At 43.4% G+C, this 26,032-nt stretch overlaps 1 protein-coding gene across 3 annotated transcripts in view; it reads right to left on the reverse strand.

Annotated features, from left to right (window-relative positions):
* reln (reelin) overlaps positions 1-26,032 on the reverse strand; it is a 343,770-nt gene that overhangs the window by 204,468 nt on the left and 113,270 nt on the right. For all 3 annotated transcript variants that reach the window (XM_078235653.1, XM_078235652.1, XM_078235651.1), the window contains exons 6-8: positions 20,159-20,191; positions 14,364-14,442; positions 11,154-11,250 (exon numbers count right to left, since the gene is read on the reverse strand). In XM_078235653.1, coding sequence (XP_078091779.1) covers positions 11,154-11,250; positions 14,364-14,442; positions 20,159-20,191 — 209 coding nt within the window. The remainder of the gene's footprint in view (positions 1-11,153; positions 11,251-14,363; positions 14,443-20,158; positions 20,192-26,032) is intronic.

Genomic DNA, 26,032 nt, shown 5'->3' on the forward strand with positions numbered 1-26,032 from the left:
GTGAGTGGTGTGAGCAATTGGGCTAAATGAGAAAGTGTGAATCAGAAATCCCACTCAGATCATCAGAATTGCACTCAAAGCTGAAAGTGAATCTGCAATGAAATGTCAAGTGGAACATAAGGATGTAGGAATAGATAAAGAGATGCATTTTCAGAGCTGATCTGATTATTTTTCATTTTTTCTTACCTCAAACCCATAATTGTCAAATCTGGAATTGATCCAATTCATTTTTAAAATTCGTTTAACTGAGTCAGTCTGTACTTTATGAGGTGACAAGTTTTTCTTTGAACTGACACCCAAAGTGTGTTATGTTCACCTTGATGTTTCTTTATGTTATAATCTAGACTGTTTCTGAAAAATGCTGAACTATCATTGATTTATGTTCAGTTGAGAAATCCTCATGAACACTTGTCACAAACAAAGCCAAAAGAACAGTTTAAATATTTAAACAAGAAATTAATACAATAGCCTGTGTAGAAACAGTAACCAAAAGTTGAAAATGCCTTTAACAAAGAAGGTTGACTTGTTGCTGACAGCTGGGCATTTAAACTGAACATAACTGTCAAATGAAGCCAGGCATTAATAGTCAATTAATTAGCAATGTAATCAGTGTATCTATGATGTTTTGCATCCATCTATCCCACAGGCCCGACAATTGCTTCGTTTGTCATTTGAAATGGCTGCCATTCATAAAATAAATTGGATGACTCACAATCCAGATTGTACCCAAATGCTGATGACTGATTAATCATCAATGTTTCACATGCTTTTCGCTTGTGCTGTTATCGTTGTGCTTTGTTAATCGTGAGGGCAATTTTGTGCACAAAATTCCATGTCCATTTAAAATTGGATTGCAGCTGTCCAAGCCCATCTGACTGGACTTCGTTGACAGCTGTTAAAGGAGGTCTTTAGCATGAACAAACTTGAGTTTTTGAGTTGTGCTTGTGCAGAGCTGCCTCACAGCTCTGTAATACAAGGTCTCAATCTTAATAAAACTTCAGCTAATTTAGCAGGAGTAAAGAAGCTAAAGAATTTCCACTCAAGCTGTTCATTAGAATAATCCTACCATGGGATTAGAAAAATACATTTCTCTCTCTTTATATCATATTGTACAACTCTGCATTCGGACATCAGAAACCACTGAACAGGTCACAACCCTTTACTCATCCCTGCCCCTGAAGTCAATGAGTTGAATTTCCTTTTGGGACAGTTTCACTGGCGGAGGGATGGGAGCATGACATCTTCTAACCAGCCAGAACCTGTCCCAGTTTCGATAGAAGGGATTGATTGAATATACAGGGTGGGCTCCCAATAGATCTCCTCTACACAGGGCGAGCTCACTGCTGGTCATGAATATCTGTTGGCAACACAGCAGAACATCGATTACATGGATGAGAGGCATTTATCAACGGGGATAAAACACCCAATGATTTTGGAGAAGCTCTTATTGATCGGTGGCAGTTCCAGCTGCAGGTTCAGAGCATGAAGAGACAAAGATGTTCCTATTACTCAGTTCTCTCTCTCATACATTGTTACTAATGGACTTACAACTATCCTATGGTGTACTTTAAAAAAAATTATTTATGGGATGTGGGTGTCTCTGGCTAGGCCAGCCCTAGTTGCTCTTGAGAAGGTGGTGGTGAGCTACCTTCTTGAATTGCTGCAGTCACTGAGGCGTAATACATCCACAGTACTATTAGGGAGGGAATTCCAGGATTTTGACCCAGCAACAGTGAAAGATCTGTGGCATATTTCCGAATCAGAATGGTGAGTGACCTGGAGGGGTACCTCCAGGTGTGATGTTCCCAGGTATTTACTGCCCTTGTCCTTCTAGACTGTGGAGGCCATGGGTCTGGAAGGTGCTGCCTAAAGAATCTTGGTGAGTTCCTGAGTGTATCTTGTCAATAGTACACACGACTGCCACTATTCATCGGTGGTGGAGGGATTGAATATCTGTGGAAGGGATAGCAATCAAGCGGGCTGCTTTGTCTTGGATGGTGTTGGGCTTCTTGAGTGTTGATGGAGGTGCACTCATCCAGGCACCTGGAGAGTATTTCATCACATTCATGACTTGTGCCTTGTAGATGGTGGACAGGCTTTGGGGAGTCAGGAGGTCAGTTACGCACCACAGGATTCCCAGTCTCTGACCTGCTCTTGTAACTACAGTATTTATATGGCTAGTCCAGTTCAGTTTCTGGTATCCCCCAGGATGTTGATAGTGGGGGAATTCAACAATGGGTAATACCATTGATGTCAAGGGGCAATAGATAGGTCTCTCTTGTTGGAGATAATTGTCGCCTAGTACTTCTATAGCGTGAATGTTACTTGCCACTTGTCAGCCCAAGCTTGGATATTGCCCAGGTCTTGCTGCATTTGGACATGGACTACTTCAGTATCTGAGAAGTTGCGAATGGTGCTGATCATGGTGCAGTCATCAGCGAACATCCCCACTTCTGATCTTATGATGAAAGGAAGGTCATTGATGAAGCATTAGGCCTAAGACACGACCCTGAGGGACTCCTGCAATGATGTCCTGGAGCTGAGGTGATTGACCTCCAACCACCACAGTCGACTCCAGCCAGCAGAGTGTGTTCCCCCTCATTCACATTGACTCCCGTTTTGCTAGGGCTCCTTGATGCATAGTCAGTCAAATGCAGCCTTGATGTCGAGGGCTGTCACTCTCACCTCACCTCTGGAGTTCAGCTCTTTTGTCCAGTTTGAACCAAGGCTGTAATGAGGTCTGGAATGGAGCAAGCCTGGCAAAACCCAAACTGAGCAGGCTATTGCTGAGTAAGTTCCGCTTGATAGTGCTGTTGATGACCCCTTCTATCACTCTGCAGATGATCAAGAGTAGACTGATGGAGTGGTGATGGCTGGGTTGGATTTGCCCTACTTTCTGTGTACAGTACATATCTTCGCAATTTTCCATATTGCCGCCATTGTAGCTGTAATGGAACAGCTTGGCTAGAGGCGTGGTAAGTTCTAGAACACAAGTTTTCAGTATTATTGCCGGAATCTTGTCAGGGCCTCTCGCCTTTGCAGTATCCAGTGCTTTCAGCCATTTCTTGATAACACGCGGAGTGAATTGATTCAAATGTAGATTGACATCTGTGATGCTGGGGACCTCTGGAGGAGTCCAAGATGGATCATCCATTTGGCAGTTCTGGCTGAAGATTGTTGCGAATGCTTCAGCTTTATCTTTTGCACTGATGTGCTGGGCTCCTTCATCATTGAGGATGCTGATTTGTGTTGAGCCTCCTCCTCGAGTGAGTTGCTTAGTTATCCACCACCATTCACGGTTGGATGGGGCAGGACAGCAGATCTAATCCGTTGGTTGTGGAATTGCTCAGCTTTATTACTTGCTGCTAATGCTATTTGGAATACAAGTAGCCCTGTGTTGTAGCTTCACCAGGTTGACAACTCATTTTTAAGTATGCCTGGGGCTGCTCCTGGCAAGCCCTCCTGCACTCATCAACGAATCATTAAACTGTTATTCCCCTACTGGCAGTCCCTGGGTTTGGTGATGGAAGAAGTGGGAGACAGTGAAATCATCCGGCTTCTCGGAACTCGCTCTCCCATTGTTTATTTAATTTCAGAGCATGACAATTAAGTTCCATGTTGGGATGAAGCTGGGTAAGAGAAAGTATAATTTCCAGCCATGTAGACGTCGATTGAAAGTATTCCTACCTTGAATCTTTATTTTTTAGGATTCACGATTTCAGGGGGTGTAGCAGAGGAAGATCCAACCCACTGACACTTCCTGTGGTACGGTTTCACGGCCTAAAGTAACTAGCCTAAGTTACTACACTTCATCTGAGAGCCCAGGGATTAAATGTGCTCAGACTCTTTGAAATCACAACCAAGGCTGATCTTCAGACCATAACAGCCAAATGCAATCATGTCTTCACCTCTTCCCAGACATTCAAACACGAAAGAAATCAGGAGTGAGATCCTTCACTGAATATTCTTCCCTTCTTATATCCGGGTTCCTGAGACCAGTAACACCCGAAGTGCTGATCCAGGTGTGAGAATCTAAATGAGCAGAGGTCAAGGACCGAACCTTGGATGTTCTTTATTGTTCAACACCACAATGGTTAGCATTTTCCTACTGAGTTATTGAGGAATTTCACAATGATTTTCATTTGATATATGTGACCGTGAAATAAATCAGAATTGTTGTAAGTAATCATCATGCTCCTAATGATACCAGCAGAACATGTACTTTGGAAAACAGGATGTAGATTAGGATGAAAATCAGAATGAAGATGTGCGGGTTAGGTTGACTGGCCATCTAAGTTGACCCTTACTGTCAGGGGCATTAGCAGGGTAAATGAGGGTTACAGAAATAGGGCCTGGGTGGGATTGTGGTCGGTACAGGGTCGATGGGCCAAATGGCCTCCTTTGAAACTGTAGGGATTCTATACGGCTGCTTAAAACATATACCCCATGCTTCTCCGTAGCCCACTCTTTAGAAATTAAAAGAAAATGATCTAATTTCTATCTTAGGACTGTAATTCCACCGATTTGAAAAGAATTGTCATACTAAAATGGTTAAAATGATGGTCATTAAGACCCAAGGGTGAGAATGTAACTAAATTAACAGTAAAGAAAGCAAAAATGAAAGCCAAACAAATTATCTGAATGCTTGCCTTTTGAAAGTTAGCGAAGGAGTAAATAGATTTTAAAAAACTCACATACAACAGTTCTGTGGAATGGCAGAGCTTGGATATCACTGTTTACTTTAAGGAAGGTCTTGTCAAAAGTTTTAAAGACTTTGGGGCTGAGTGAAAGTGTTTTGTTTTTAAAATGTAAGAACTCTCATTGCTCCATGGTAAATCTGCCTATTCTTAAACAAAGTATTATACATCATATATTCTTAACGTTGTACCATTTTTACGACATTTGGAAACAAATGTTAGTCCTTTCAGGTCAAACACCTGATTGATTTCTCATTGCTTCTGCTGCTTCACATCATGAGGACAAAAAAAACAGATCAGTATATTATTGAGGATCAGTCCCTGTGTATGTGTACATGATGTGGAGATGCCGGCGTTGGACTGGGGTAGGCACAGTAAAAAGTCTCACAACACCAGGTTAAAGTCCAACAGGTTTATTTGGTAGCACACGCTTTCGGAGTGTCGCTCCTTCTTCAGGTGAGTGAGGACTTGTGTTCACAAACAGGGCATATATAGACACAAACTCAATTTACAAGATAATAGTTGGAATGCGAGTCTTTACAGGTAATCAAGTCTTAAAGGTACAGACAATGTGAGTGGAGAGAAAGTTAAGCACAGGTTAAAGAGATGTGTATTGTCTCCAGCCAGGACAGTTAGTGAGATTTTGCAAACCAAGGCAAGTCGTGGGGGTTACAGATAGTGTGACATGAACCCAAGATGAGGCCATCTTCATGTGTGCGGAACTTGGCTATCAGTTTCTGCTCAGTGATTTGCATTGTCGTGTGTCGTGAAAGCTGCCTTGGAGAACGCTTACCCGAAGATCAGAAGCTGAATGCCCGTGACCGCTGAAGCGTTCCCCGACAGGAAGAGAACACTCCTGCCTGGTGATTGTTGAGCAGTGTTCATTCATCCGTTTCGTAGCGTCTGCATGGTCTCCCCAATGTACCATGCCTCGGGACATCCTTTCCTGCAGCGTATCAGGTGGACAACATTGGCCGAGTCGCAAGAGTATGTACCGTGTATCTGGTAGATGGTGTTCTCACGTGAGATGATGGCATCCGTGTCAATGATCCGGCACGTCTTGCAGAGGTTGCTGTGGCAGGGTCATGTGGTATTGTGGTCACTGTTCTCCTGAAGGCTGGGTAGTTTGCTGCGGACAATGGTCTGTTTGAGGTTGTACGGTTGTTTGAAGGCAAGAAGTGGGGGTGTGGGGATGGCCTTGGCAAGATGTTCGTCTTCATCGATGACATGTTGAAGGCTCCGGAGAAGATGTCATAGCTTCTCCGCTCCGGGGAAGTACTGGACGACGAAGGGTACTCTGTCCGCTGTGTCCTGTGTTTGTTTTCTGAGGAGGTCGGTGCGGTTTTTCGCTGTGGCGCATCGGAACTGTTGATCGATGAGTCAAGCGCCATATCCTGTTCTTATGAGGGCATCTTTCAGCGTCTGTAGGTGTCTGTTGCGATCCTCCTCATCTGAGCAGATCCTGTGTATGCGGAGGGCTTGTCCGTCTTCCACAAACTCTAACAGGCCAACAGCGAACACAATGAGACAACCAATGACAGAGAGTAGCCGACAGAGAGATCCATGGTGCAGCAACTGAAGAGGAAAGAGTCGAATTGGACTCCTCCGGAAGGCCGCTGCCCTCGACTAGACATGTATGCCCAAGCCGTCAGGAGGTGTGTCAATGCCAGATTCATCAGTTGCATTCACAAGACAGCCCCGAACGTCACCCAAGCACAATGCAATGCCATCCGCGCTCTCAAGACCAACTGCAATATTGTCATTAAACCAGCAGACAAAGGAGGGGCCATCGTCATACTGAACAGAACGGATTACTGCAAAGAAGTGTACCGACAACTGAACAACGAGGAACACTACAGAAGTTACCCACAGATCCGACCAAAGAACACACCCGTCAACTCAACAGACCTGATCAAAACCTTTGATCCAGATCTTCAGAGCATCCTCCGTGTTCTCATCCCACATACTCCCCGCGTTGGAGATCTCTACTGCCTCCCGAAGATACACAAGTTCAACACACCCGCTCGTCCCATTGTATCAGGCAATGGGACCCTATGTGAGAACCTCTCCGGCTACGTCGAGGGCATCCTGAAACCCATTGTACAAAGAACCCCCAGCTTCTGTCGCAAAACTACGGACTTCCTACAGAAACTCAGCACACGTGGAGCAGTTGAACCAGAAGCATTCCTCGTCACAATGGATGTCTCGGCACTCTACACCACCATCCCCCACGACGACAGCATTGCTGCAACAGCCTCAGTACTCTAAGCCGACAACTGCCAATCTCCAAATGCAATGCTACAACTCATCCACTTCATCCTGAACCACAATATCTTCACCTTCAACAACCAGTTCTTCATCCAGACACATGGAACAGCCATGGGGACCGAATTTGTACCTCAATATGCCAACATCTTCATGCACAGGTTCGAACAAGACCTCTTCACCGCACAGGCCCTTCAACCGATTCTATACACTAGATACATGGATGACATTTTCTTCCTTTGGACTCATGGCGAACAATCACTGAAACAACGACATGATGACATCAACAAGTTCCATCCCACCATCAGACTCACCATGGACTACTCTCCGGAATCGGTTGCATTCTTGGACACATGCATCTCCATCAAGGACAGTCACCTCAGCACTTCACTGTACCGCAAGCCCACGGATAATCTCACGATGCTCCACTTCTCCAGTTTCCACCCTAAACACGTTAAAGAAGCCATCCCCTACGGACAAGCCCTCCGTATACACAGGATCCGCTCAGATGAGGAAGATCGCAACAGACACCTACAGATGCTGAAAAACGCCCTCATAAGAACAGAATATGGCGCTCGACTCATCGATCAATAGTTCCGACACGCCACAGCGAGAAACCGCACCGACCTCCTCAGAAGACAAACACAGGACACAACGGACAGAGTACCCTTCGTCGTCCAGTACTTCCCCAGAGCGGAGAAGCTACGCCATCTTCTCCGGAGCCTTCAACATGTCATCAGTGAAGACAAACATCTCGCCAAGGCCATCCCCACACCCCCACTTCTTGCCTCCAAACAACCGCATAACCTCAAACAGACCATTGTCCGCAGCAAACTATCTAGCCTTCAGGAGAACAGTGACCACAACACCACACAACCCTGCCACAGCAACCTCTGCAAGTCGTGCCGGATCATCAACACAGATGCCATCATTTCACGTGAGAAAACTATCCACCAGGTACACGATACATACTCTTGCGACTCGACCAATGTTGTCTACTTGATACGTGGCAGGAAAGGATGTCCCGAGGCATGGTACATTGGGGAGACCATGCAGATGCTACGACAATGGGTGAATGAACACCGCTCGACAATCACTAGGCAGGAGTGTTCTCTTCCTGTGGGGAAGCACTTCAGCAGTCACGGGCATTCAGCCTCTGATCTTCGGGTAAGCGTTCTCCAAGGTGGCCTTCATGACATACGACAACGCAGAATCGCTGAGCAGAAACTGATAGCCAAGTTCCGTACACATGAGAACGGCCTCAAATGGGATCTTGGGTTTATGTCACACTATCTGTAACCCCCACAACTTGCCTGGGCTTGCAAAATCTCACTAACTGTCCTGGCTGGAGACAATGCACATCTCTTTAAACTGTGCTTAACCCTCTCTCCACTCACATTGTCTGTACCTTTAAGACTTGATTGCCTGTAAAGACTCGCATTCCAACCATTATCTTGTAAATTGAGTTTGTGTCTTTATATGCCCTGTTTGTGAACACAAGTCGTCACTCACCTGAAGAAGGAGCGACACTCCAAAAGCTTGTGCTACGAAATAAACTGTTGTACTTTAACCTGGTGTTGTGAGACTTCTTACTATGTGTACATCACAGAGCTCCCTGAGGATCACTCCCTGTGTACGTCACAGAGCTCTGAGGATCATTCCCTGTGTACATCACAGAGCTCCTTGAGGGTCACTCCCTGTGTACATCACAGAGCTCCCTGAGGATCACTCTGTGCGTACATCAGTCCACAGAGCTCTCTGGTCTGCAAACACCAGCACTATATGTAGGTACACATTGAGCAATTTATTAAGGAGTCTTCTTAGTCAGGAAAACAAAGTACATTATTAATACATAAAACTAAAAATGTGAACTCTCCTTTCAGAAGCAGTTTAACTCTTGGAATCTTGGAACCTTGTGCCAATCTTTCCCATGATTGTGTTCCAAATTATTATTGTTGGTGTAGACTTGATGGGCCAAAGGGCCTCTTCTGCACTGTATGATTCTGTGATTATCCTATGCAAACTGTCATTTTACAGAATAATAGGAGACTTATTCTACCTCGTCCCCTGAGACTACATAAAGCCCTTTATTCAGGAAAGGGTTAAGATACGTGTTGTTAGTGGCTGAATCGGATTACTGGTAATCTAAATAGACTTGTCCTAGCAGTAAATGGTCTGGGATCCACACTGTGGATTAAATGTAGTGAATCAGATTTTATCTATAAAGCACTCAAATGTTCAAGTGTGTGATGTGTGGTAAATTCAGAGTGCAATATTGGTTTCTTTTAGCATCCTTTGCTGCGACTAAAGGCAGCATCATAATATAGCCCTGACTGATCTCTATATTCACACCCTACAGTGGGGGGTTAGTTAGAATTTCAAACATGATAACATTTTGAGTAGTAAAATTACATTTTCAGTCTCCTAGTCGTCTCATCTTTATCTTCACAATGCTTGCGAGACAAATTCCTCTACATCTGGCACGGTGACTGGTAATGGCCAAGGGAGAATGGATTAAGGAATTGCAATTAAGCAGCACTTCTGTGGATATTTGTTAAATCCTCGCTATCTAGTTATTTTCTCCGCTTATTTAGCTTTTCCTCTATCATGTCGGATGCAAATCCCCAGAAAAGGCGGCAAACAAGCACCTTATCTCTGTCAATAGTTTCTGTGATCTGCCACTACCAGATTCCATTTTTATGTAGGAATATGTCTAGCCTGTAAAATCTGCATCAATTCCAAGTATTGGGGAAAAGTCTGGGAATTCATGTTGTGGAGACCAGAAGTAGAAATGCAAATCGAAACATAGTGCTGAGGTATAGCAACGGACTCTACACTCAGCATCCAGCATAGTTCCCAGAGGATCACATCCAGCAGTTATTCAGTTTTATATTTTTATTTTGGATTAAGATTGCAGGGTGTTACTAGGTTTGGAAAGAGGCCATTCATCCTTTCTGATAGGAATGTTGTGTGGTGCAGTATAAGATGCAAACATAGTAAAAAGAGAAATCAACGTACATTTGTAAGAAATCTATTATCTGTGAGATAGAATACTAGCCATATTGTGGGTAGATTTTTAAGGTTATTGGGTTGAATTTGCCCCTTGGTTTGCCTCAATTTTTGAGTTGATGGTGATCAGGAAGAACAGGAATGCTCCTCCCAAATCCACATTGTTCCTGACAACTGCCATCAACCCCATCCTTGGTTTTTTTTCAGCCACCCACCACCCAAAATTCAAGGCCCTTATCTGAGAGCTGCTGCTCACTAGACAAAGGGCCTCAAAATTCATCCTTTTCAATGGGAGAACTGTCTGTGGAAATGTGACAGATTAGGCAGGTGCTTAAATCATTAAAGTGGGGCCTGAGGCCTAGTTTCGACAGGTCTAAGCCAGGGGCTGGAATTCTCCAGCCGTTCACGCAGGCGGGATTCTCTGGTCCCGCTGGCAGTACACCCCCTCCCATGGGTTTCCCGGCAGCATGGGGTGACATCAGTGGGAAATTCCATTGACAGTGACAAGACCACCAGTGAACGGCTCGCTGCCTCCCACCACTGAGAAACACGCGGCTGGGAGACCAGAGAATCCCATCCCATGTTTTTTAAAGTGGGGGTCGTGACTCGTGGGTGGGTCGTGGGAGGTTGAAAAATGCGTTGTCAAAAATGATGCCCAAAGATTGCCTGACCTCCACCCCCCCCCCCCCATTTTCACCTGGGTAAATTCTCACTACAGTACAGAGTATGAACACATGAGGCAAGAATAAACAGGTCTGTGTGTCCTATACATGTACTTGCCATCAATTCACTTGGTGCCAATTTTAATTCACTTTCTAGTAAGCCAATTGTAGATATGGATAGTTTTTTCACACAAAAGAGAGAGCGAAAGTGAACATGGTGTGGGCCGCGAGGGACGGCCATTTGGTAAACGTGGGACACCGGAAAAAAGCTTGATGAACACTGGTCTCGGATGTCCTGGTTGGGGTGCCTGTTGCCTCTGCAATCTGAACTCTAAACAGGTCAGGATAAATTTCTGGCCTGTTGAGTATATTACATTATTTGAGGGATATGCAGTTAATGTGAGCTCCTTTCACATTCAGTGGTTCATTACAGTTTCCTGTCATTGTTCATTGCAGAAAATATAAATCAATCAGTTTTAATTTCATGAAGTAAATACTTTCACATTTAAAAGCAATTTACCAGTTCTCGTGGACCATATGGCTCGCAGAATGTAATCGCATTGCCATGCATTATGATGCCGCACTGATCCCCAACCAGACAGTGGCTGCATTCAAACCTTAGAGAAATAAGACAAAGAAAAATTATTTTAATTCATTCACGCCTGTCTATTAAAGAAGGACAAAAGTAAGTAGCTTGCATTTATATAGCACCTTTCACACTCTCACAATGTCCCAAAGCAGTTCACAGCCAACGTCTGTAGGGAAACATGGCAGTCAGATGCACACAGGGAAGGTGGTGGTGTAGTGGTATTGTGACTGGACTTGTAATCCAGGGACCCAGGGTAATGCTTTAGGGACCTGGGTTTGAATCCCAAAAGATGGAGCTTGAATCCAGTAAAAATCTAACGATGACTACTGTTGTAAAAATCTATCTGGCTCGCTGTTGTCCTTTAGGGAATTAAATCTGTTGGCCTTGCCTGGTCTGGCCCACATGTGACTCCAGACTCACAGCAATGTGATTGATGGTTAGCTGCCCTCTGAAATGGCCTAGTCGGCCACTGAGTTCAAAGGCCATTGGGGATGGGCAACAAATGCTGGCCTTGCCCAGCAAGACAATCCTGTAAATGAAAAACAAAAGGAAGATCTCACAAGCAACAAATAACCAGATAGTCTGTTTTTGCTGACTTTGATTAAGGGGAGAATAATATCAGGGGATTATTTAATGGACAGCTAAGAAGGCGGACAGGGCTTTGCTTTAATGTCTTATCTGAAAATGGCACCTTCAACAATTCAGTAGCCTTAATTGTAACTACTAGAGCCTAGACTCTGAGTTCGAGTGTGCGTTGGGACTGGAACTCATGAACTTCTGACTCAGACTTAGAATGCTGCTAACTAAACCAAAAACAGGAAAGAAAAAACAATACAGAATCCAAATCAACAACACTCTACATTTACTTGGCATATTTAATACAACAAAGCAGTTTAGGATGCTACACAACTTGCTACTTAGTAGTACTGTGGGTGTAATTACATCACATGGACTGCAGCAGTCAAGAAGGTGGATTGACCACCACTTCAAAAGCAATTAGTGATGGGCAATAAATACTGGTTTGGACAGTGACATCCACATCCCCCAAGCAACTAAAAAAGATGAAGATGGACGGGGAAAGCAGATTCCTTCAAAACAATTCATTCAGAAAGATAACTTCTAGTGAAGGGCTGTATTTAAGAGATTAGGGCTGTGATTCTCCGGAATAAAACTAAGTGCCAAGCCAGTGGGAAAATTGGAGTGTTTCCCGCTAGTGGCGCCTTCCAGCTGGGATTCTCCCACCTTTAGCATGTAAAAATATGCCTAACGGGAGGCACGCCAGCCAACCCGCCTTCACCGAGATCAGGGTGCCATTTTTATAGGGTGTCCCGATCTCTGCGTTCAGAGGCCCGCTGACCACGGAATTGGTGACCCCCTGATGACAAGAAGACACCACCAACCCTTCAGGAAAGAGAGTCATCCTCCCAGGCATGTCAGTACTACAGCTTCCTGGCCAATCCTATAAATATGTGCTGCAAAGATCATGCTGGGATTTATCAGAACAAGGGCCGTCACTAAAGTCCTCAAGTATTCAATCCATCCTGCTCAAACGCTTTTAACAAAATTCACAATAGTCATATTTTGAGATAAATGAACACGATGGAATCACTGGTGGTTTCAGCATAAGGAACGTTCTTTGGAAGAGGGTTTTACTGTTGCAAATGCAAAACTGACCCACTAGCATTTCACACTGATAATCAGATCTAAATAGCTAATAGCTAAAGACTCACCTGATGAAGGGACAGCGCTCCGAAAGCTCGTGCTACCAAATAAACCTGTTGAACTTTAACCTGGTGTTGTGAGACTACTTACTGTGCCTACCCCATTCCAACGGCGGCAACTCCACATCATAGTGGAATAAAAGGAAGTGAGAAAGCAGAAAAACAGGAAAGTGGGGGATAGAGAGTGAAAAAAGGTAAGGAAAAAAGTCAGTGACCCAGTAAGACATGAGAGGTGTTTTTGGAGAGCCAGCTGTTAAAGCAAAAAGTAAAACTTGGAGAAATAAGATTATTTAGATTTTGTGTGAAGTGAGCCATGAGCAAATGTGGGTATAAAAATACTGAAGAATGAAATATAATTTTGCTCTGAAGCTTGGTTTCAGGCATGCTCCCCCTAGCAAAAGCTAAACATATTTCTGGGTAAATTTGTAGATCTCCGCACTAGCGCAAAGGGTGAAAATCTGCATCTGTGCCTGAGGCTGGAGCACTTTCTACCCACTTCATGCCATTACTGGTGGCATAAACTTGAGTTGTTTGAGAAACTTGATCTTTCTTGCACCCGAGCTATGACTGTAACATTACATTCTGCACTTTCCCATTTCCTTCTCTATGAACGGTATGTTTTGTCTGTATAGTGCGCAAGAAACAATACTTTTTACTGTATGTTAATACATGTGACAATAAATAAATCAAATCAAATCAAATGCTTCAATAATTTCCGCCCTATTCTCTGGAACTTCCTCCTTAGAGCTATTCACATTGCTAACTCTCATCCTTACTTTAAAAGCCTCATTGAAACTCAACTTTTTATCCACGTGTTGTTAACGTGTTGCGTTATCTGTCTTAACCAATTTGCTTGGCATCTCCTCCACCTGGAGGATGCTTGAAGTTATTCAAGCTAAGAGGATTATGGCAAGACATAGGGGCAGAAATAGAACATTCGGCCCATTGAATCTGTTCCACCATTCAATTATTTGATTTATTATTGTTGCATGTATTGGGATACAGTGAAAAGTATTGTTTCTTCCATGCTATGCAGACAAAACCTACTGTTCACAGAGTACAAGGGGGAAAGGAAAGGAGAGGGTGCAGAATATAGTGTTACAGTCGTGGCTAGAGTGTAGAGTAAGATCAGCTTAATATATGGTAGGTCCATTCAAAAGTCCGATGGCAGCAGGAAGAAGCTGTTCTTGAGTCGGTTGGTGTGTGACCTCAGACTTTTGTATGAGATCAAATCTGACAATTTCTATGAGTTTTGAATATTTTACTTGGCTGGGCACTCATTAGCGTTCACAACGGAAATAAGACAGATCCTCTCTGGTTCATTGCAAGTGTTGAAATAACCTTACTGCTAATAAGACCTTCAGCTTCTCTTCAAAGTACCAAGGTTAAACACTTTGTTTATATTTACACGTACACCTACCAGATGTCTGGATTCAGTTCCAGTTGTGGATACGAGTCAAAGTCATCCCGAAGAATAACACTGGCACTGTGAATTTCAGCTAAGAAAGGAAATGAAGCCTAATTAATAAACAATCTATCACAAAGCAATTTTCTCTGAAAACATATAGGCTGAGCTTGTCCAACAATGTCTCAGGAGCTCCATCAATTTTTGTTTTATTAAGAGAAAGCATGAGTGTTTGTCACACAATTCATATTACACTCAATACTCTGGAGAGTCAGCCTTGCCTCACTTTGGCCTGTGTTCAAAGCCACTTCTTTCAAGGACAGGACGCATGCAAATCTTCGCAATAAAGGGTTAGAGATATTTCATCACCATGGCAACATTAGTTTGTTGTGATTTCATTCCTTTAAAATTTAAATGAATGCTAATGGGAACTCCAAACGATAATGCCACACTGGACCTGGAAAATGACTATGCGCCATTAAAAATTGCAGTCTGCCAAGGGATGCAGGTTGTACTTTCACATCTTATTATGCACCGCTGCATGCCTATATTAGCATCCAATTGTGTGTTTAGTCCCTCTCCTGATGCCTGTAAAACATTTATTGAGCATGGCACTGGATATAGTCTCTCAGAGTTGCCAGAATAACCAAGCTTGTTATTCATTTTTACAAGTCTGCCCATTCAACAACATCAACAAAGTTTTACTTAAAGACGCAAATATCTTTTAAAATCTGCTCTATCTTTTAAACATAAATACTTAAAACATGAGCGGGAACCTTGCTTCACTGCGTATGCTGGAATTCATACAGGCAAGAAAGTCAGTTTTAAAAGAAATCACATGGGAATTCACATAATGAAATCACTGGGCACCGAATAATTCTGACTATTTATATTCTGGCGATATTATTTTCTTGAACTATTGTGATTTTATCATTTACAAATGTAAAGTGTGTTAGTCTTGTGTCTGGAACCTTCCCATTTCAGATGCCCAGTGTCAGTATTAAGTAAGTTCAGGTATGACACTGCTGGATGCAGATTAAAGCTCTCTTTAGCCACAACGATCTGTTTTGATCCACCCTCAAAAGGACATTCTCTACTCAGTAGTTTACTGCACCAGAGTGATATTTTCCTATTTCTCCCACCAAACCATCCTGTGGTTTGTCTGAGTGCTGTTGCTGCTTTAATGTCTAACTAGATGAAGCACTTGGTGCTGTGAAACTAGATAAATATTTTAAGGAAAATTTTCTTCTTGCTTTGTGTACCTAAAAGATAGAACACTTGCTCGTCAAAAAGGCAGTACTACAACATATTCTAATGCTGTTACAAAGGTTGCATGAGTCTAACTAATGGTAAAGACGCAAGAGTAGTATCTTCTAATCTTTAACATACATTCTTCAAGAGGCTTACTGTAATAATTCCTACCATCTCTGCTGATAACTCTGCGGAGGAAAATGGGTGTCTCATCAATCCATGGCCTAACACACTTACATATTGCTAACCTGGGGGTTTGATGCCTTCTTTATGGCTCTGACCTTATCTTCCATGGGGTGTAATCCTTGTGCATCTACACAGTAGCCCAGGTAGGCTATCTAGCTGGCTTAAAAAGTACATTTCTCTTTCTTGAGGCGAACTCCAGCCTCTTGAAATCTCTTTAGCCCCAAGGGAAACTGTTGCCACTTATATCACCAAGTTGAAGCAAATCTCGGAGCTCTGTGACTTTGGAGTCACTTTGAATGATCTGCGGGTGAACGATGAGGCTTTTCAACAGAAGATACCAGCAGAGGCATATATAAGTTTTAAGTGAGTGTTAGAGATGGCCCTGGCAAAGGAGAGCGCTGAAAAGGGTGCACAAGAGTTATAAAGCACGCAAAATGGCACCTTCACCAATTAGGTTGGGAACCTGCAGTCAGCAGTGATGCCAAAAATGAACATGTAGAAGCGCAGTGGGAAGTGAATTCAGCCACAAATAAAACAGGAAGATTTAGAAGAGGAAATCAATCGGCAAAGATTGAAACAGAATGTTATCATTGTGGGGGTAACCACTCCCCTGAATTTTGGGGAGTGAGGTATGTCCTGGGTTTTTATAGTAAGAAGTCACACAACACCAGGTTAAAGTCCAGCAGGTTTATTTGGTAGCAAATACCATAAGCTTTCGGAGCACAGCTCCTTCGTCAGATGGAGTGGATAGCTGTTCTCCAACAGTGCACAGACACAGAAATCAAGTTACAGAATACTAATTAGAATGCAAATCTCTACAGCCAGCCAGGTCTTAAAGGTACAGACAATGTGGGTGGAGGGAGCACTCAACACAGGTTAAAGAGATGTGTATTGTCTCCAGACAGAATAGCTAGTGAGATTCTGCAAGATCAGAAGGAAAGCTGTGGGGGTTACTGATAATGTGACATAAATCCAACATCCCGGTTTAGGCCGTCCTCATGTGTGCGGAACTTGGCTATCAGTTTCTGCTCAGCGACTCTGCGCTGTCGTGTGTCGTGAAGGCCGCCTTGGAGAACGCTTACCTGAAGATCCAAGGCTGAATGCCCGTGACTGCTGAAGTGCTCCCCCACAGGAAGAGAACAGTCTTGCCTGGTGATTGTCGAGCGGTGTTCATTCATCCGTTGTCGTAGCGTCTGCATGGTTTCCCCAATGTACCATGCCTCGGGACATCCTTTCCTGCAGCGTATCAGATATGATGTGGAGATGCCGGCGTTGGACTGGGGTAAACACAGTAAGAAGTTTAACAACACCAGGTTAAAGTCCAACAGGTTTATTTGGTAGCAAAAGCCACACAAGCTTTCGGAGCTCTAAGCCCCTTCTTCAGGTGAGTGGGAATTCTGTTCACAAACAGAGCTTATAAAGACACAGACTCAATTTACATGAATAATGGTTGGAATGCGAATACTTACAACTAATCAAGTCTTTAAGAAACGAAACAATGTGAGTGGAGAGAGCATCAAGACAGGCTAAAAAGATGTGTATTGTCTGCAGACAAGACAGCCAGTGAAACTCTGCAGGTCCACGCAACTGTGGGAGTTACAAATAGTGCGACATGAACCCAATATCCCGGTTGAGGCCGTCCTCGTGTGTGCGGAACTTGGCTATCAGTTTCTGCTCAGCGACTCTGCGCTGTCGTGTGTCGCGAAGGCCGCCTTGGAGAACGCTTACCCGAATATCAGAGGCCGAATGCCCGTGACCGCTGAAGTGCTCCCCAACAGGAAGAGAACAACGCTGCGACAACGGATGAATGAACACCGCTCGACAATCACCAGGCAAGACTGTTCTCTTCCTGTTGGGGAGCACTTCAGCGGTCACGGGCATTCGGCCTCTGATATTCGGGTAAGCGTTCTCCAAGGCGGCCTTCGCAACACACGACAGCGCAGAGTCGCTGAGCAGAAACTGATAGCCAAGTTCCGCACACACGAGGACGGCCTCAACCGGGATATTGGGTTCATGTCACACTATTTGTAACTCCCACAGTTGCGTGGACCTGCAGAGTTTCACTGGCTGTCTTGTCTGGAGACAATACACATCTTTTTAGCCTGTCTTGATGCTCTCTCCACTCACATTGTTTCGTTTCTTAAAGACTTGATTAGTTGTAAGTATTCGCATTCCAACCATTATTCATGTAAATTGAGTCTGTGTCTTTATAAGCTCTGTTTGTGAACAGAATTCCCACTCAACTGAAGAAGGGGCTTAGAGCTCCGAAAGCTTGTGTGGCTTTTGCTACCAAATAAACCTGTTGGACTTTAACCTGGTGTTGTTAAACTTCTTACTGCGTATCAGATAGACAACGTTGGCCGAGTTGCAAGAGTAGGTACCGTGTACCTGGTAGATGGTGTTCTCACGTGAGATGATGGCATCCGTGTCGATGATCCGGCACGTCTTGCAGAGGTTGCTGTGGCAGGGTTGTGTGGTGTCGTGGTCACTGTTCTCCTGAAGGCTGGGTAGTTTGCTGCGGATCGGCACGGATGCCATCATCTCACGTGAGAACACCATCTACCAGGTACACGGTACCTACTCTTGCAACTCGGCCAACGTTGTCTACCTGATATGCTGCAGGAAAGGATGTCCCGAGGCATGGTACATTGGGGAAACCATGCAGACGCTACGACAACGGATGAATGAACACCGCTCGACAATCACCAGGCAAGACTGTTCTCTTCCTGTGGGGGAGCACTTCAGCAGTCACGGGCATTCAGCCTTGGATCTTCAGGTAAGCGTTCTCCAAGGCGGCCTTCACGACACACGACAGCGCAGAGTCGCTGAGCAGAAACTGATAGTCAAGTTCCGCACACATGAGGACGGCCTAAACCGGGATGTTGGATTTATGTCACATTATCAGTAACCCCCACAGCTTTCCCCCTGATCTTGCAGAATCTCACTAGCTGTTCTGTCTGGAGACAATACACATCTCTTTAACCTGTGTTGAATGCTCCCTCCACCCACATTGTCTGTACCTTTAAGACCTGGCTGGCTGTAGAGATTTGCATTCTAATTAGTATTCTGTAACTTGATTTCTGTGTCTGTGCACTGTTGGATAACAGATATCCACTCCATCTGACGAAGGAGCAGTGCTCCGAAAGCTTATGGTATTTGCTACCAAATAAACCTGTTGGACTTTAACCTGGTGTTGTGAGACTTCTTACTGTGCTTACCCCAGTCCAACGCCGGCATCTCCACATCTGGGCTTTTATGGCAGGAAGGGATTGCCAATATCCGCCCACCTACCATATTATGGGGATGAGCTTTGGGTTGGGCAGAGGCCGGTGAGCTATCATCTGTCATATATTACATGCCCACTTGCCCACCCCCTAACAAAACCACACCTGGTAGAGGGGCAGTAAAATCCAGCCCCCAGACACCAATGCCTCTAGACAGAGTCGGAATACAGGGCTTCAATTTAAAACTCCAGTATATAGGCCTGGTTAAATACCATACTAAAGGATACAACATAGAAATATTTTATAATCTGTCTCAATATAGAATCACATTTCTCTCCATTAATTAAGAGTGGCACGGTAGCACAGTGGTTAGCACTGCTGCCTCACAAGCGCCAGGGACCGGGTTTGATTCCTGGCTTAGGTCACTATCTATGTGGAGTTTGCACATTCTCCCCGTGTCTGTGTGGGTTTCCTCCGGGTGCTCCGGTTTCCTCCCACAGTCCAAAGATGTGCGATTGGTGGATTGGCCATGATAAATTGTCCATTAGTGTCAGTGGGATTAGCAGGGTAAATATATGGGGTTACAGGGATAGGGCCTGGTTGGGATCGTTGTCAGTGCAGGTTTGATGGACCGAATGGCCTCCTTCTGCACTGTAGGGATTCTATAATGATATTTGCTGAAGGTATCCTCCATTTGTAATGGATCTACAGGTTGTTAAAATACAAAAGAAAGTCTCCCAGTCCATTTGATGTTATAGTTTTAATAATATTGTTTTTGAAAGCGCCCTCCTTTATCTGAGTATAGTCATCCGGTTGTAGTTGCCTGCGCCGTTGTGTGTGATTGACCTCCCAACAGCATAAAAGATTTAACAACATCTTTATACACTGGAAGAGATCCTTTATGATTGGTCAGCAGTAATGCAATGACAGGCTATAAGATTACATATAATCGATGAACTCCTGCTAAACATGACACAAGTTAAATCGGCAGAGGGCAACCAGGGCCAAAGTGAAACAAAGTGCAGAGTATAACAGCTCAATAAAATCTTCAGATATGTCTGAAAAGTTGTCAAGAACACATCTTGATAACATAGGGTTACTGAAGAACTTCAGACATCATTCGTGTTGTGTTGAAATATCCTCACTTACCCAGCTTAGGCCGTAGGGGTGATTCGGTGGGAGCTGTGGGATGAGAACAGAACAGATAAGTTATGTTAATTGTTAGACAAATGTTATTTTGTTCCAATGTAATGATCTCATGTGTAAATAATTTACAACTGAAAAATTTTTAAGTACAATATTCTCTAGGTGAAATGGTAATTTTAGAATATGATGCGAATTCATGATGAAGCTCATTTTTTCTGAAGAATTTGACTGATTGACAATCCAAGTTAACTTTAAGAACAGCCGTTAATAATTAAGGAACTGCGGATAGTTTGCATTTTTGTTTCAGAGAATCACTTTTTAACTTAAGTGCTGTATGAATCTGGAGCATTTTAAATTGAAAGTTGGTTAAAAATCCTAAACAATGTCCCCTTCACCCAAGATCAGGAATTTGCCAAGTGGGGAAATCATATTCTAGTGACCCTTTGGCAGCGGCATCACCAGGCTGCCTTCACACAGCAGCTTCCAAATGCTACGTAATTGTTTAGCAAAGTAAAATCCATCAATCACTTGTACAATCAGGCTTAAGCGGTTTTCTCTATTCATGAGGGTATGAATTACTCTTAAGACTCAATTAAACAAAGTTGTAAATATGTTCAACTCCACTTCTGCAGACAATGCTGAAAGCTATTTAAAATATACATGAAGGCACTCTTTAATGGAAATCCAACTTTGAGAATGCTCCCCTCTCCTTTTAAAGTGCAGTTGCTTGCTGGAGTTGAGATCCATTAGTATCTACAAGCCACGAGGACCTCACTCAAACCTGTTCTTCATGTATCAGTCTATACAGTGAAAGCCACTAGGATATTTGACTGTGAACAGCATCACACCAGAGTCATTTCATCTGATACTGTCAAAAGCATGCACATTCTAATAAAGCTTACTGGGCAATGATCACAAGGAGCATAGATTCTTTCCCCTGTTTCCCTTGAAATAATGTCATGGGATCTTTTACATCCAACTGAACAGGCAGATGGTGCCTCAGTTTAACATTGCATCCAAACGAGGGTACTTCCAACAACGCAGCACTCTCTCAGTATTACACTAGAGAGTTAACCTTGGTTTTTTTATGCTGAAACCCTGGAGTGTACTTGAACCCAGAATCTTGTGACTCAAAGGCAAGTACAATACCAACTGAGCTCCAGCTTGTGTCAGCTATTAGCTCTCACATATTATCAAACATTATTATCCAAGCAGAACTCATTGTGGGAGCTTTACTCTGGATGTGGCTCATGCTGTATCTGCATTGAATTATTAAACTGGATAGTAGAGTACTTCATTCCTCATTACTAACATTCCTCATCTTGAGAATCACAAAGTAACATAAAGATATATATTTTCAAAGAATCGTTGAATTGAAAATAAATACAAATCAAAATGCAATCAATCAACTGACAGTTACCAGTAACATACATTAAAAATTAACAGTCAGGTTATTGGATGCCTCAGGCAAACTGAGAATTGATTGTTCTTGATGTGTTTTGTGCATATCTAGTGTCGAGGTGTGGGAGAATATTGCATCAGTGACTATCCGTACCTGACACCATTGATAAAAGAGGTGATTTTGGGAAGAGGCTATGCTTGCCTTCGTGTGCTTCTCTGTAGAATACTGTGTAGCTGATAGTGCAGTTCTTCGATAGCTTCCACCAATTTTCAGGTGATGCAAAGATGTTTGCTTCAAATCCATAGGGCATTGCTTCTCAATTTGTTTATGCACTAACATCTTGCATGTGTGCAGTATCTAATCCAAAAGCTTTAAAATTCTGTGAACCCATTCAGGGTAACTTGAAGTGTCACTAACTGGAACCTCTCCCTACTGTCCAGGCCTTTCTATAACTCTGTCCCAAATCCCAGGGAAAGGATCATTTCATTATTCAGGATGGACACCCTGCATCTGTACAGCAATACAGCACCTGCCCCACCCTGTCATGTCATCTATCCCACCAGTACCACGTCCCATTGAGGGGGGTAAGAGTATGGCGTACATGGCCTTGCAAAATTCAGGGACAGTACTTTTAAAAAATATCCCCTGTTAGGGATAGAGCGGATCAGCAGTAAGAAGGTTGTCCCCTCCAACCCCCTGCCATCATCCCCTCCCTCTTTGGCCCTCCTCGCTTTTCCCCTTACCTCCATGGTCACTGTAATAATCTTACTGAGATCAGTCTTCCATCACCGATCACCCTCACCTATCATTTACAGTGATATCTGAAGGCCTTTCATCAGCTAGAGTCTTTCGACTGCCGGCCTGAGTGGAGCCAGCTGGTTTTTTAACCCCCCCTCCCTCCCCCAACCACACCTCCTCCCAACTACTCCTTCCCTATTGGGTGCCTCCAATCACTTAATAGGGGAGTTCATATTCAATGAAGCCCACGGGAAGATCTATTGATGATCCCCCATGGCTATCATTACAATCACCAACATTGAAAATGCTAGAATGCTCAGCTAGTCAATAGCATGTACGAAGACAAGTAGTAAATTAGTATATTAGGGCCGTGGGACAGGAACAGGGGAGTGGGATTAATTGGTAATTTCAGAGATGACGCAAGCACTATGGGTCAAATGACCTCCTGCTGCATTGTATGATTCCAACCTGTTATTGGTTCTAACAAATGGTTACACCGGAAACATTAATTTGCTTGTATTCTCCACAGGTGCCACTCCATCCTGAGTATTTCCTGCATCTTTTGTTTTTGTTTCATAGCTATCAGCAAACATCCAAGTCTCCTCCATTACCATCTCTGGATATGTCTTGTCCCACAAGAAAGTCAATCTCCATCATTAAGAGTGGCTTGGCAGCACCACCATTGATCGAGCTGGTCCTGAAGGACATATCTGCCAGACTGGGTCTGTGGCAAATAACAAGGGAACCAACAAGGAGCTTGTCCTCCCTCTCACCAATCTACCCGTCACAGATTTGTCTGTGTTAGTATTGGGAGGAACGAATATTCTTCATTGTGCAAAATGAGATAGATTCAGAACAGATCACGTTGCTCAAAACTGGGCATCCGCGAGGTGCTGCGGGCTGTTAGCAGAATTTTATTCAACCAAAATCTGTAACCTTACAGTCCAGTTTATTTCTTGCTGTTCCATTACCAAGCAGGTGACCCAGCCTGGTTCCATGAGGAGCACAGGAAAACACGGGGCAGCACCAGAGGCGGGCCTAAAAATAAGATACAACCTGCTATAACACAGGATTACATGCTTGCTAAACAGCAGCATGCTCCAGAGTTAAGCAATCCCATAAATAATAGGTCAGATCAAAGCTCTGCAATCCTACCTCATTCAGTTGTGAATGGTAGTAGCCAATAAACAACTAATGGGAGGAGCAGGCTCCATGAACATTCTCCCCTCAACAATGGGGTGCCCAGCTCATCAGTACAAAAGGTAAGGCTGAAGCTTTAGTCAGAAGTGCCAAATGGATGATCCATCTCGGCCTCCTCCTAAGATCCCCATCACCACAGATGTCAGTCTTCAGATGATTTGATTCGCTCCACGTGATATCAAGAAATAGCTGAGTGCACAGTAAAGATTGAGCCTTGACAACAGCCTGACTGTAATGCTGAAGGCTTGTGCTTCAGAATTAGATATTTCTCGCGGTAAGTTGTTCCAGCTACTAAACTGGCATCTATTCAACAAAGTGGACAATTCCCCAAGTTTGTCCTGCCCGCAAGAAGCAGGACAAATTCAATTGGGTCAATTACCCCACCAGCAGCCTAATCTCAATCATTAGCCATGACTTAGTTGGCATCACTCTGGCCTCAGGGTCAATAAATTGTGGGTTCAGGGCCCACTCTGGGACTTGAGCACAAAATTCCAGGAAGACACTTCCCCCTCAGGTGGGCATAAAAGCTCTTATGGCACAATTTCAAAGAAGAGAAGGGGAGTTATTGACTGTGCCTTGGCCATTATCCCTCAATAAAGGGGGAGGGATGTCATGATGGCCATGGATTATCCCTCAATCAACATTGGTCATTATTGTATTGCTGTCTGTGGGAGTGTGCTGTGCGCCCATTGCTTCCACATCACGACAGTGCCATGAAAACCCTTAACAAACTTGTATGGTACTTCACTGCTTATCATTATCAGCGTTACCAACCATGTAAAACAAATATAAACATCTTTATTAAAATAGTGAACAATGTGGTGACAATGTAACAAGAACTCATATGTGAATATTTCAAAAAGTAAATCCGAGGTGTGTTCCATTATAGGATTTAACAGAATCCCATTAAATGTTCAAAATGAAGTCCTTCACTGGATTTCATGAATTTTAAAGGCATGTTAACATTTTCTTTTTCATTTATCACAAATTATTCATTTTTCATAAGTTTCAAAGTACGTGGTTATTTGAAACATTCTTCAAAACTGAGTTCCCCATGACAGTGTCCAGCACTCAATCCATCCACACTTATCATGGGCAATTCTCAAAATCAGACAACTGGCATTAACCATCTCCAGGGAAGGCAATGGGAAAGGCACTGCTTAGATCCCAATTGCCACCTATTTAGTTTCAGGAGTCTGCTGAAGTACTGGCTGGGTGATGGGATCCCGTGTATTTACCCACCATTACTAAGCCTGCCTGGTTCCATTATCTTTACTGGACTGTAGAGTGGATACAGAAGGATGTGTCCTGCTAGCATTCATTGTCTCCCCATCACAATGTCCTGCAGGTGCCTCTGACCAGTCCTTTGTGGCACTTCCTCATCAGTGAAGCGGTCTCTCCATGTGGTGGCCAGTTTCTTAATGTAAGGCAGTGCTGGTGAAAGAAGTGAAATTTACGTGACATGTTTCGCTGGTATATACTGCAGTTGGTACTACTATGAACAAGTAGAATCGCAGCTTCATGGCCGTGTTGATGGTGTCAGATGCCCACAGGGATGACCCCAAAAATATGGGCAAAGGAGGCAGGGACCCAATATTTTGGTTTTCTGCCCTTGTACCTCTCCCTAGAACTTCAGAAAATGCTGAATCTGGGATATTTAGTATTGTGAGATCAGTCCTCTCCATATTAAACTGCTATCTACATGTACGCAGGGCATACCATTCTCTCAAAATGGCATGTAAAGTGATACAAATAAAAACAGTGTACTAAAATCTTAAAAATAAATTCCTGGGTAAACAGGAAGATATACAAATGAAGCTCTGTTCATACTTTTCGTTCTACCATTGTGTTGTTAATTTTGCACACTGCTTTCTTTTGTTGTCCCAGTCAAATACTATATAACAGTGCTCTCAAGGTTCTCAGATAAACTAGCTTCAGCAGTGTTTTGAATTACAAGGCAAGTCTGCAAAAAATTCCAATGTAATTGACAAGTGATCCATAAAACATTAGGTGAAAGGAAGTGGCATTGGTCCCTGCAGGGATTCAATCGCCAATCAATCCTGTTGGAAAAACCTGCCTCTTGCAACAAACCCTCTCAAACATGCCTTTGTGCTGGATATTGAAATCCAGAGACATGGTTTGTCATTTTCCTCAAGTTTATTTGAGAAAGTTTTCTCCATCGGTAAGTTTTACAATAATGGGATCTTCAGGTAACTGCCGAAAGCTGTACAACAATTAAACATAAAAATTCCCCACGTTCTGTATTTGCCAAGAGGTCATTAATATGGAGGGAAAAATGATTAATCTTTTATGAGATGGATTTAATAATCATGTTCAGAGAATCTATACCTCTGTTAAATAATTAACTTTGAAATTAACTATTATGTTCAGGGAAAAATGAAACATTTATGTCTGAAAAAAATTACATCCAAGGCTGAATGCATTTATTAAAATGCCAAAATATGAGAGACAGCCTTGGTATAAAAGTTTAATGTTTCAAGAATAAATGTTCCAAATCTTTTTTGTTCGCAACAGAC

This window comes from Mustelus asterias, chromosome 19 (assembly GCF_964213995.1).
Source record: "Mustelus asterias chromosome 19, sMusAst1.hap1.1, whole genome shotgun sequence".
Lineage (NCBI taxonomy): Eukaryota > Metazoa > Chordata > Chondrichthyes > Carcharhiniformes > Triakidae > Mustelus > Mustelus asterias.